The sequence below is a fragment of the Oncorhynchus mykiss genome, chromosome 15 (assembly GCF_013265735.2).
Source record: "Oncorhynchus mykiss isolate Arlee chromosome 15, USDA_OmykA_1.1, whole genome shotgun sequence".
Taxonomy (NCBI): domain Eukaryota; kingdom Metazoa; phylum Chordata; class Actinopteri; order Salmoniformes; family Salmonidae; genus Oncorhynchus; species Oncorhynchus mykiss.
This window is the reverse complement of record NC_048579.1, coordinates 49,744,392-49,756,891: the sequence shown is the minus strand read 5'-3', so window position 1 is coordinate 49,756,891 and position 12,500 is coordinate 49,744,392. Positions and strand designations below refer to the sequence as shown.

The window sequence follows — 12,500 nt, the reverse complement described above, 5'->3', positions numbered from 1 at the left end:
CTCAGCCTGAGTCTTATTTGTTTTATTGTACCTTTATTTAACAAGTCAGTTAAGAACAACATCTTATTTACAATGACGGCCTAGGAACAGTGGGTTAAATGCCTTGTTCAGGGGCAGAACGACAGATTTTGACCTCGGGGCTCGGGGATTTGATCTAACAACCTTTTGGTTACTAGCCCAACGCTCGAACCACTTTGGCAAACCTGCCTGCCGTACTAGAGAGTAGATAGTGACTTTCTAAGACAACAGATCAATGACAAAGCAAGAAAGAGCCAACTTTTCTTTGCTTCTCACTTTGATTGCCTGCATGAAGCACATAGAAACAGGGGAATGTAGCTCTAATGCTAATATATATATCACTTCTTGTTCAATTCTTCATGCCTGGTATTTAAACATATATATATATATATTTCTTTACAATGACTGGAATGAAAACAAACGCTGGGATGAGTTTGTTTACTCTGCTATGCTGCCAAATAAAGGAATTTTAAACGTTCACTGACACCTGTTGGGGACACGGTTTAATCTGAAATTGTTATTTTTGACTGCAAGGGCTTTAAGCATTTTCATATTCTATTACACAGGCTCCGATATGACACATCCAACCATTGCAGAAGCAGAATAGTGTACCAAATAGTATCGTATGCTAAGATAAGGTGAATAAAAACCTTTGCAGGTGTCTTTATAGAATAGGACTATACTGAATATCACGGTATGTAGTCGTGGGCATTCCGTAGCCCTCGCTAATTGCGACCATCGTTTAGCGCAGAGTCGCTATGACAGTATACGATGACGGCGTGACAGTAAGGGCCAATAAGACCCTCCTGTCCCCCTAACGTCTAACGCTACTGTTTAATCAAGCTGCTTGATTACTTTCCATACATCTCTCCCTGTATCCCCCCCCTCCCCTCAATCCCCCCCCCCCCCCCTCCCCCCAGGCCTTGACACGTCCTTGTTTTGCTCTTCTCTCCTCTCCTCGGCCCAGGTTCCCCTCTTTGATTAGCTGAGACATTTGCATGGTCACTACACATTTTTCATTTTAGAAGTCATTATGCATTAGCGCTCCTGATCGCCCAGCTTGACTAATCCTGATGAACTGAAAATCACAGCTGAAGGTCAAACTCCATCCCCAGCCCCGTCCTCCTCCACCCCACCCCACCCCACCCCACCGCACCGCCACATTCATATTCAAACAAATCCTAGCCTGCCACCATTGTTCATTAGGGTCTTAGAGAGAGAGAGTGTGTGTGTGTGTGTGTGTGTGTGTGTGTGTGTGGGCGCGAGCGTGTGTATGTGAAGGCTGTTGTGTGATAGCAGGAGCCTCACTCTCTTCTGCACTTCGTTGAGGAGACACAAAAGAAAGCGTCCGAACAAAGCAACAAAAGTCACAAACGAAACATCTGCATGTGACTAAATGCGCCGTGCTTCCACCGTCAGTGTTATTGAACCTTAAGATACATCTGAGACGTGTAATTACACTGGGGGCCACCCCGTTGAATTGTGGGGGACAGGATGACAATGCTTTAATTTAAACCCATTCATTGGCTGCTTGAATGAGGATCCTGTGGTTAATGTGGTTGACAAACGGGGGAACCGGGTGTGAGTCTGGGTTTTGAAATGTAAACCTGTAAATAGTGAAAAGACAAGACCACATAATGAATCACTACACCACTAAACACCATGTATTCTGTAAGAGGTATAAGCCCATGAACGCTGACAAGGAAAACAAGGCGACTCAAAAGCCAAAACAGGCAACAAATGAAGTCAAGGAAGTGGCTTTCCCGCATTCATTAGCTATTTAGCTCGCGGGTGATGGATGATAATCATCTTCGTTTCATCGCTCTTCCCCAAACAAAAAGAGAGGCAGGCGAGGCGGAGGAGAGGAAGGCCCCGGCCCTTGGTCTATTGTTGAAGCCCCAACACAAAGCTAATTCCAGGCATTTAACTGAATGCTTTTCTGCTTGACGTATCAGAGCCTCCAAGATGAAAGACGATAGATAAGTAATTGCTCTCCTGATTCTTATTCTTCACTGACAACCCGTACATTTAATTTTTTACACGCGTTCATTTACATTTTCGAGTATATGACATGATAATTGCCGGAATATAACACCTCCATTCCACAGGATACCGCAGCCCGGGCCGGTTGATTGACAAGAGCAGTGGATTGAAAGGAACAGAGGCTGAATTGCTTCTCCTCGAAATGATTTTGCCACGAAGGGACAAAAGTAAGGAGCATTTACAGGGACCGTCGCATCATCAACACGGGCAGACAACGAACGGTCCTCTCGCGCACAGGATCAGACCACCACCATGACATCCAACAACGCTAGGCTAGCTAGCTAGCTCCTCTGTCATCCCAAGGAACCACGCTACCAGTCTACTATGACAACAACAACGAAAACTTAACGGGATTTCTTAAATCATTCGAAAATGAGCTACAGTTGAGGATGGTAAGCGGGGGGGGGGGGGGGGGGGGGGGACGGTAATAACAGAAATGGATCTTTATCATTCGTTTATATGTGCAAATAGTTCCCAAATGGTCCAAACTCCAAATCCTCAAAAGTAACACATCATATCATTGGCATGTAGGTTAACAGGACTATAAACAAAACAACACAAGGCATGGCAATCAAAGCAGTCTCGGGCGCTCTCTGTTCGCTCCCTATTTGTTGATTTCCTTTGCCTTAAGAAAGCAGATGAAGGCATATAGGAAAGACGACGACTATCAACTTGAACTTTGGAGGCCGTGTGGTTTGCTGCTTAGCGCCAAGGTCTGAGTGCAGAACAAAGGACCTTTAAATTGGATCCTGATGAGAAAACATTGGCTGCCCCTCACAAGAACAAGCACATCATTAAGGTGCTCTCTCTCGCTCGTCACACACCCGAGTCAAGAGAACGAACAAGCCTCTTCACGGCTGCAAAAAGGTCAACTTCTTCTCCGGAGAGAAGTGATCAGGCACCTCTAGACGCCAAGGCAGCAGTTGCGGTTTATTTCCGGTGAGAGGCCTCGTATTTTTGTTTGATTTGACTGAGAATTGTGCGATTAAAAACACACCAGCGCTCGGTGGTTCTCTGCATCGAACCGGACCAATGGGCAGATGAATGCACCTTCGGCGATTATACACACTTGGGCTTATCTCTACGACAAATGGATTTATGATCAAATTACACTAAAGGCCGGAGTCGGAGATATCCCACTGTATCAGAGTTAAAACTTAAACAATTAAGGGGTAAAAAAAATACATGAATTTCTCTCAATTTCCCTAGAATTCACTTAGCGGTAATAAGTGGGGGACTAGATGTGGGACTGAGGCATAAACAGGGCCGGAGATGGGATGGTGAATGGAGTGAATAACATAAGGGCCTCTTCAGTACTAGCTAAACGGTCTCAGAACAGCCACAGATACTGTTTAGATAAATAAAATGAGAAATGGAGGGCCATCAGGTGGTAATTACTTGAGCTGCTTGGCAGAAACAAGCTTCAGTGTTAATTAAGGTGTTAGACCCATTTTAGCCCAGAGAAGAGAGAGGGATAGAGAGAGGAAAGAGAGAGAGAGAGAGAGAGAGAGAGAGAGAGAGGATGGAATTCCTCCAGTGTCCCCCTCTAATTAATCTCAATCCCGGGCTCCCCAGGGGCCAAGGGCCCCAAACTACAGACTCCCTCTGAGCTGCTGAACTTCTGACCCCTCCAGTCCCTTTTCAGCTGACACTGCTCATTTACTAACCAATTACTGCCAATGGTGGCCAGGCTCTTATTGATAGGGGGGTACTTCTAGGCCAGACCACCAAGGCTTCCTACCAGGCCTCCTTCCCTCCTTGCAAGCTTTGCTTACTTTTCAGAACTTCTCAGAGAAGTGGGCAAAGTGTAATACATAATGTAATTGCTCTTGCTCTTGCTCTTGCACACACACACACACACACACACACACACACACACACACACACACACACACACACACACACACACACACACTTTGGATTAGGAGATCAATACTACAGATTGTCAGGACCAGAGCTAAATAGATTATCACCCCCCCCCCCCCCCCCCCCCCCCCCCCCCCCCCCCCCCCCCAAATCAGCACAGTATGCAATATGCAATCTATCAAAACATAAAGACACCAATTGCATGAAGTCCTCTAATAAAATAGATGTGGGTTATGGTAGATGCAGTAGTCCTTCAAAACATATCTATCTCTGTGTAGATAACCCTGATTCCCTTTTCATTGATAAAGCTGAGGACATGTACTGTGTAACAGTACTATTTGCCAGCAGCATACCACCCTGCATACCACTGCTGGCTTGCTTCTGAAGCTAAGCAGGGTTGGTCCTGGTTGGTCCCTGGATTGGAGACCAGATGCTGCTGGAAGTGGTGTTGGAGGTCCAGTAGGAGGCACTCTTTCCTATGGTCTAAAAAAATATCCCAATACCCCAGGGCAGTGCTTGGGGACACTGCCCTGTGTAGGGTGCTGTCTTTCGGATGGGATGTTAAACGGGTGTCTTGACACCGGGGTGTCCTGGCCCTCAAACCATCATGGTCACCTAATAATCCCCAGTTTACAATTGGCTCATTCATCCCCCTCCTCTCCCCTGTAACTATTCCCCAGGTTGTTGCTGTAAATGAGAATGTGTTCTCAGTCAACTTACCTGGCAAAATAATGGAGAAATAAAAAAATAAGGGAGAAATATGTCACTACAACAGTGTCTACAATAGTGTTAATAGCCTCTAGTGGAGAGGAGCAGACACACTGTATTATCACAATCGCTCTCCGTACTGTCTTTACCAGTTGATATTTCCTAGCAGGTATCTTGGTGTGTGCCGTAGTAGCTGGTACTCTTGGAGGGAACAGCCAGTCTGCCTTGTGATGTGCCAGGTACTACAGAGACCACTGGATCAGCCGCTTCATCAAATTACATTAGCTAAATTTCAAGTGCTTCAAGGAGCTCAGTGAATTATAGTTCATCACTTGGAAAGGCTTCCCAACACCTGGTCTGCTACTCGTGCCAGATCTGCGAGTTAGTATCCAATTAACACCCAGGCCAGAATAATCAGATTGCATGTGTAAGGGTCTGGTATAACTCGCTTATTGCTTCCATGCATCTTCTGTCAGATGGTAAAAGTGTTGCTGCTACATCAAAGGTCTGGGGACGTAGCTCTTCCTTCATGTTTTTCTACCCTGCCTCCGCTCGCCTTGGGGTTATATTTCAACTTATTTTGCATCACAATGATGAACCTCCTCTGTCCTCGCAATTTTGCAATCTTGTCCTGTAGGTGTGTGTAACGAACACAGATTGGGGGGGGGAGATAAAATATTGTTTTCTTGTTACCAAAGCATGCAGTCACACCGAGGGGGTTCGTGTAAAAATGTGCTGACGCGTTTTTCTCTCTCCTCCTCCTCCAAAAGTCAACAGAAGGTTTCGTCATGAACAATAACAAAATGCTAGTCTGCGGTGATCCTTTTTTCCTCTCCTACTTTGAGATCCTGCCACTGGCAGGGGGAACGCAGAGCAGATATTAATACAGGGAAATGTGGAATACCATCCTCCATCCTTAGCCTATATCTCTGTAGCCTTTTCTCAAGGGTTCTGCGTTCCAGATGGGGGACTATAGTCAGATGGATGTTAAGGAAAGTGGCATAGGGATATTTCACCGTGATGAGATGTATGGCGGCGACCTTTAAAACAGTGACATCCACGGGATGGCCCAGTGGCCACAGTCTGATTGGGAGGCAGTTCAGAGTTCAACCACTGTACACTGCATATTCACTCAAGGTGAATTTGGTGGCATGGTACTTGTTGTGTCATTACTGTTAAACTGCCTTAAAAACATGATATGGTCTTGGTTGATGCACTCCTTAAAAACGTTGTATAAAAGAGAAACTGCTTTCGAAACACCGGTTACGGCTCGGGTTTTTGGATGGCTGACGGTTAACCATTAGCTACTAGAGAGTCAGGGAAAGTCAACGAGGAGGGACCTGGGAGTCTGCGATGTCTTCTATGCTAATAGAGCTGAGGGGCAAATCCAATATTAACCTATGGCACGGCTCTTTTGTCTGGGTTGCATAATGTGAAGAGGCATGGAGGGTCTAGCTAGCTACTCCACCACGGGGTGTCTTTGACACACAGAGTGAAGACCTCCTTTGTTCATCTACAGCGCTGTGCGATCACCTCGTTAATGCCCGCGCGCGAGTGCGTGCGTGCGTCTGTGTGGGCAACCCTCTCCAACGTCTTCAGAGGAGGTCAGCGGATCACCCCCACCTTCTTTTATGCTGTATACAACGCTAACATCAACGAGACATATCCTATCGCCATGGCAGCCCCTCACTCACAGACACGTACACGCTGATCCAGCCCAGATACAGCTGTTTACTCAATCCTATTGCCACAGTGAGAGGGAGAGTAGCAGTAGTAGTAGAGTAGCAGCGCTGTGCGATCACCTCGTTAATGCCCTTCTCGCACCGCGCGTGTGCGTGCGTGCGTGAGTCTGTGTGTGTGTGTGTGTTGGGCAACCCTCTCCAACGGTCTTCAGAGGAGGTCAGCGGATCACACCCACCTTCTTTTATGCTGTATACAACGCTGACACCAACGAGACATATCCTATCGCCATGGCAGCCCCTCACTCACAGACACGTACACGCTGATCCAGCCCAGATACAGCTGTTTACTCAATCCTTCCCCGAACACCCAACGTGCCTCCCACACGGCGCGGCGCCATCGTTATTCAACGCACACGCTATACATGTGTCAGCGTGCCAGGCTTTGCGGTGTACCCTGTGTGTTATATGCACATACATCACAGGTGAATTGCTAAGGCAGCTAGGGCCTAGCCCACATCAAGGCAGGAGGGAATCATCCTCAGACAATGGAAAACAAACAAGCTAACAAGGGCCTCATTGAGACAATAGAAAACAAACAAGCCAACAAGGGCCTCATTGACTGCGTCGGACAACTTGAGATGTTGACTTGGTTCGGGAGAACAATTGTCAGACTGCAAAGGCCTCGGTAAATCCTCCCTTCCCTATTCGTCATCTCGCCCGTCTCTTTAATTGTATCCTAAATGTCAGTGTATAAAATGCGTTCGGGGAGATAAATATTGCCACAGTGAGAGGGAGAGTAAGAGCAGTAGAAAAGAGACCAGAGGGTGTTGTGTGCCTTGGGAAATCCTTGTAAGCAGCATGGTGAAGGCGAGGGGATTTACTGGGAGAAATAGGTGTTTATTGAGCGCTCCCATGGGCTTACCGGGTAATGATAGACCTGTCACATTACGCAAATGTGGAAAAGCAGCTTGTGTCGCCGCGTCAACACCGCGATGAACCTCCGGATAGAATTAGTCAGCCGAGAGCCTTTAGCCGTGAATACAAGTAATTAAAATTGCAAGCTGATGCGTTTATATGCTTGTGTACTAAATAATCTACAGTGTATCGTCTTCCCTGTTCTTAAATACCGGAAAACGCTGGGATTTATCAGTGACTTAGACGCGTATAAGTAGTAAGCAGGCCTGTCACACTCATATAATCCATTCCATGTTTCTAGCTGCTTTAATAAGACAAGGGGATCAATTTCTCTGATACCTGCAGAGGAACACATGCAGCTAGTTTTGCTAGTGACTCAATCAAGACAGGTACTATTGAAGCGTGGGAGTTTTGGAGCTTTTCCGGCCTTGTAATCCAGGTAAATAAAGATTGTTGGGTAAACTCAACTGGGATGATAGGCGATACCGTTCCATAAAAGTGTTCCATATGAGCATTTGACAGTGTCATTGCGAATCTCTTGGGCGGCGTGGGCCCTGAATAGTTACATCATTGAGTGAGTGTGCGTTTTAAATGATAAAATAGAAAATATGAACAATAGAAAGACAAGTCAAAATGGTGGATTCAGAAATCAAATCATACAGCTAAGAGGGACCAAACCGAAGCGACCCAGTGGCGTTGAGTTGATAATACACCTGAACCTACGCTACTACCTCTCAACAAAGACCTTCAGTCTGGACATTAAAACAAAGAGGTGAAGACATCGATAAAGGACGGATCAACAGATGGATTAACCAGAGTCACTACACGCTGCTCACACGGCCCCCCGATCCATATTGATTCATATCGCTAACATGAGGAGGATGGGAGTAAGCAAATGTAAATATTCAATATTTACCATTCTCTGCTGTTATTAGAGCCCGTGGATCAGTCATAGACCAGCTGTTAGTGCTATCACAGAGACTTACCCCCATCCGATACTATTCCCCACTCCTCACAAGTATTTCAGAAGTACAGCAATTTGCAGATCACTCACTGGGTTGTGAAACCCATTATTTTCTGCATGCAGTACACCCAACTGGAGAAACGCTATGGACCTAACAATAGTGCATAGAAATAGAGAATAGAGCGCCTTTTGTATGATAAACAATGAATATCTTCAAACTGACAGTAATGCTAATTTCTAGGCACGAAACACAAAAGAAAAATGATCCATGAATGAATATGCGAGATAATATTAACATTTCTAGACACAGACACATTTTCTCGATTTGAATGATTGAAATGAAAGAGAAAGTGTGATGACGGGTGGCACATTGCTTGAACCTTCTATATTCGCCACCATGTAATGAGGTACACAGGGCTGTGACTCCAATTGAAGGTGTCGCCATTGTTAGACTATGTGAAAAATATTAACGATGAGGTTAACACCAATCCCCCCCCCCCCCCCCCCCCCCCCCCCCCCCCCCCCCCCCCCCCCCCCCTCCTCCATCTCTCATTAAACGCACAGGGGTAGTAATGAGGTAAACCTGTGCTCCTTGATAGCACTTATTAGCTGAGTGGAGGGCACACACTCTCACACTTCAATTTTACCCCCCCCCCCCCCAAAAGCTTGAGAAGCAGTCGCAGATTTCAAGGGGCTCACCTAATTGTGAAGCTAGCAGAGCAAATAACTGTCTTATTATTGACTAAAGGAGCAGAATGATAGATCCTGTGTGACTGTGGATGGAGAGGAGGAATAAACAGGAATAAATGAGGGAATAAGAGGAGGAATAAACGAGGGAATAAGAGGAGGAATAAACGAGGGAATAAGAGGAGGGGTGAAGGAAGAAAAGAGCAGGATGACGCACAGTATGACTGTGACCTTTATCCAAATCACTGACAAACAGAAATAGACAGTAAGCTGTGGATCAATGAGGCCAATGAGCTGCCTTTAACAACCCCTTGTGTTCAATCTGACGTGCCGTGCAAATACGTCTCCTCTGGATCTGGTGGCGTTGCAGTACGACGGATCAGTTGGAGAAAAGTGTTGAGATCGTTGATGTTTCACTTCCTCTTTCTTTCACTTGCAAATATCATAACCTGCATCTTCGCGTAAAGAAAGAATACCTCATAATACCTTCTCGTCTTTAACCCCGACCCTGATTCGATAACATCTGGTGAAAGATAGGACATAAGAAAATGTGTGGAGACTTGACAATCGAAAGTTGGAAAAACAGAGGCTGGCAAAGGTCGATTTGTTTCTTTGTGTATAAAACAGCTCGCTTTGCTTTGAGGACAGGTTGTCTCAGGTTTGCAAATTCCAATGACAGGTTCCAGAACTGCCTAATCAAACACACTTGTGGAGCAGAGGAAATCTTCTTTCAGAGATGGCATGTATTATGGATGGATTTAAGAGATTAGTGACCATGCTGCTCACCTGCAGTGGACGCTGTTTGTCGTTGTTCTTTGGAGATTTCAGGCCACTGCCTGGCTGTTGTAAGAGTAATTGTCTCGCTGCTTGTAGGGCCTGGAGAGAGAGAGGGAAAGAGAACACAGAGAGAGAGAGAGAGAGAGAGAGAGAGAGAGAGAGAGAGAGAGAGAGAGAGAGAGAGAGAGAGAGAGGGAGAGAGAGAGAGAGAGAGAGAGAGAGAGAGAGAGAGAGAGAGAGAGAGAGAGAGAGAGCAGGGAGAGATTGAGAGGGGGTAGAGAGAGAGAGAGCAGGGAGAGATTGAGAGGGGGTAGAGAGAGAGAGAGCAGGGAGAGATTGAGAGAGAGAGAGAGAGAGAGAGAGAGAGAAAGAGAGAGAGAGAGAGAGAGAGAGAGAGAGAGAGAGAGAGAGAAAGAGAGGGGGAACAGAAGAGAGAGAAAGAGAAGAAAGCAAAACATTAGATTTCTTTGGGATGACAGCCAAGCAGAGCATCTGAAAATATTAAGAAAAGCTTTTAAACTAGCCAAAACCTGTCAAGGAACATTATCCAATATTTTCGGCGGCACTCTCTGGCACAGCTTATAATACGCCAGAGATCCATTTTTGTGATAATTTACACAGAGCCATGATCAAGGATAAATACAGTTTGTCTGAAGCACCCTTGAAGAGGCGGTTGAAAAAAAAAGAAGCTAGGCGGAGCGTCAGTAGAATTGACCTGTCTAGAGTGTGCTCAACTGAAATACCCACTTCTCGGCAAATTACTAGGCTATTTGCATATTCATAATATCAATTTGAAGTAGAGGCAGGCGATGTGGAGTGTTCCTACAACCCGTAATTAAAGTTGACAAAATCAACATCAGATTACCTTTGGAGTGAATTAACTAGGAGGCCAGGCTTAACACTATGCATTAACGCTGCTTATGCACATGAAGGGAGAGAGAGAGAGAGAGAGAGAGAGAGAGAGAGAGAGAGACAGAGAGAGAGAGAGAGAGAGAAGAGAGAGAGAGAACGAGAGAGAGAGAAAGAGAGAGAGGAGAGAGAGAGAGAGAGAGCCCTCTCCCTGTCAGATGAAATTGGCTCACATGCTGTTTACATATGGCAGAAAGAATGATAAAATGTTAAACATCTATCATCAACATCTAGACACGACTGATAGATTTATAGACTGGTTTGATTTCCCAGACACGTTCAGGGTGAGATGAGAGGATGAAGCCGAAGCCCATGCAATGTACTCTGTGTCTGACAAGTGAAAAACTCATAGGTACAATGGCTACCTACTCCTCCGCTTCAAGGCTACAACTGATGAAAGTCAATATGTCAGAAAGACCATTCAGAGCAGCTGGCAGCAGCAAACTGTAGAAAAACAAAAACCAGAAGCACCCAGTTAAAACACAAACACAAAAACAACACAACACTTCCACAGGTGTATATTTTCGAGTGGAGGAGAAGGATAAGAGGAATAAGGGGGGAAAAAGACCTCTCCTTCAGACGGAGAGTGGCACTTCTTCCTCCCTGAGAATCATGGGGCCTTATTTTATTTTCCTGGTGCTTGCCAGTATCCATGACAACAGCTGCTTTGGCAGGATGTGCATATGGCACTGCACTGCCAGCTGGTGTGAACAATGTTTGAACTAGTACATTGAGATGCTGAGCAAACAGGGGGAAGAAGAGAGAGGGAGAGAGGGAGACGAGAGAGGGAGAGAGAGAGAGAGAGAGAGAGAGTAGGGGAAAGAGAGAAAGAGAGAGAGCGGGAGAAAGAGAGAGAGAGGGAGAGAGTGAGAGAGAGAGAGAGAGATTGAGAGAGAGAGAGAGAGAGAGAGAGAGAGAGAGAGAGAGAAAGAGAGAGAGAGAAAGAGAGAGAGAGAGAGGGATAAGAGTGAGATGGAGGGAGATAGAGAGAAGGAGAGAGAGAAAGAGAGAGAGAAAGTGAGGGAGAGAGAGGGAGCGAGAGAGAGAAAGAGAGAGAGAGAGAGAGAGAGGGAGAAAGAGAGAGAGAAAGGGAGAGAGAGAGAGAGGAAGAGAGGGTTGCCACGTCTTAACCCTCTGGGACAGCAGCCACCCCCCTGATCAATTATGAAAAGACAGAGAAAGGGGGCTGGGACTGGGGAGGGCTGGGACTGCCACAGTCTGTCTGCTGGAGGCTCACAGGAGCCAGACGTCTCTGAACCAAAGTAAACAAACACAATGCAGTGGCGCTGGGTTCTAACTTGCATTGATCTGTCTACCTCAGAAAGACGAGCCTCAGATTCAGTCTCAGCTGAAACCCACCAGTGTGGTGAGCCATGGCCTTAAACTTCACAAGACACTCAGAGACAGAAGGGGAAGGAGAAACATATCTACCAGGGCTGGCAGCACTAAATCTGATACTGTCTGTCAGTCTTTCTACGCTTTGTTTGGGCTTTCAGAATGAGGAGAAATTACAAAATGGAGTTCAGATTTGAAATGATGTTTACGTTTGTGTGACGGAGCAAATGTGAAAACAAAACAACTTTCCCGGCATCGAGACTTCCAAGAAATCAGTGCAGTATTAAAACGTGGCCCCAATGAATCTAATTTTGACAGTGAATTGGGCTACTTTCCAAAACCCACTCAAGTCCAGCACTGATGCCTGATCCACAATACAGTGCCAAACAGAACAGTGACTTGGGTTGGTTTGCCCCTGTAGTGTGAATCAGGCAGCCTGGGAAGACTAGATACATGGCTGATGGATGCAGCACAACAATTGGCAGCAAGAGGAAATGCTTCTCTGTCCTCGGAATCAATACGGACTGTTTTCTGTTGAACTGTAGAAAAACAAAGACAAGAAAGTCCCTCAATACAACACAAGGGTCAGAAGTAAA

General features: G+C 46.0%; 1 protein-coding gene across 19 annotated transcripts in view; it reads right to left on the bottom strand.

Annotated features, from left to right (window-relative positions):
• The window catches only part of foxp2 (forkhead box P2), a 114,432-nt gene that overhangs the window by 38,071 nt on the left and 63,861 nt on the right, over nucleotides 1-12,500 (bottom strand). For all 19 annotated transcript variants that reach the window (XM_036944515.1, XM_036944516.1, XM_036944507.1 and 16 more), the window contains one exon: nucleotides 9,670-9,759. In XM_036944515.1, coding sequence (XP_036800410.1) covers nucleotides 9,670-9,759 — 90 coding nt within the window. The remainder of the gene's footprint in view (nucleotides 1-9,669; nucleotides 9,760-12,500) is intronic.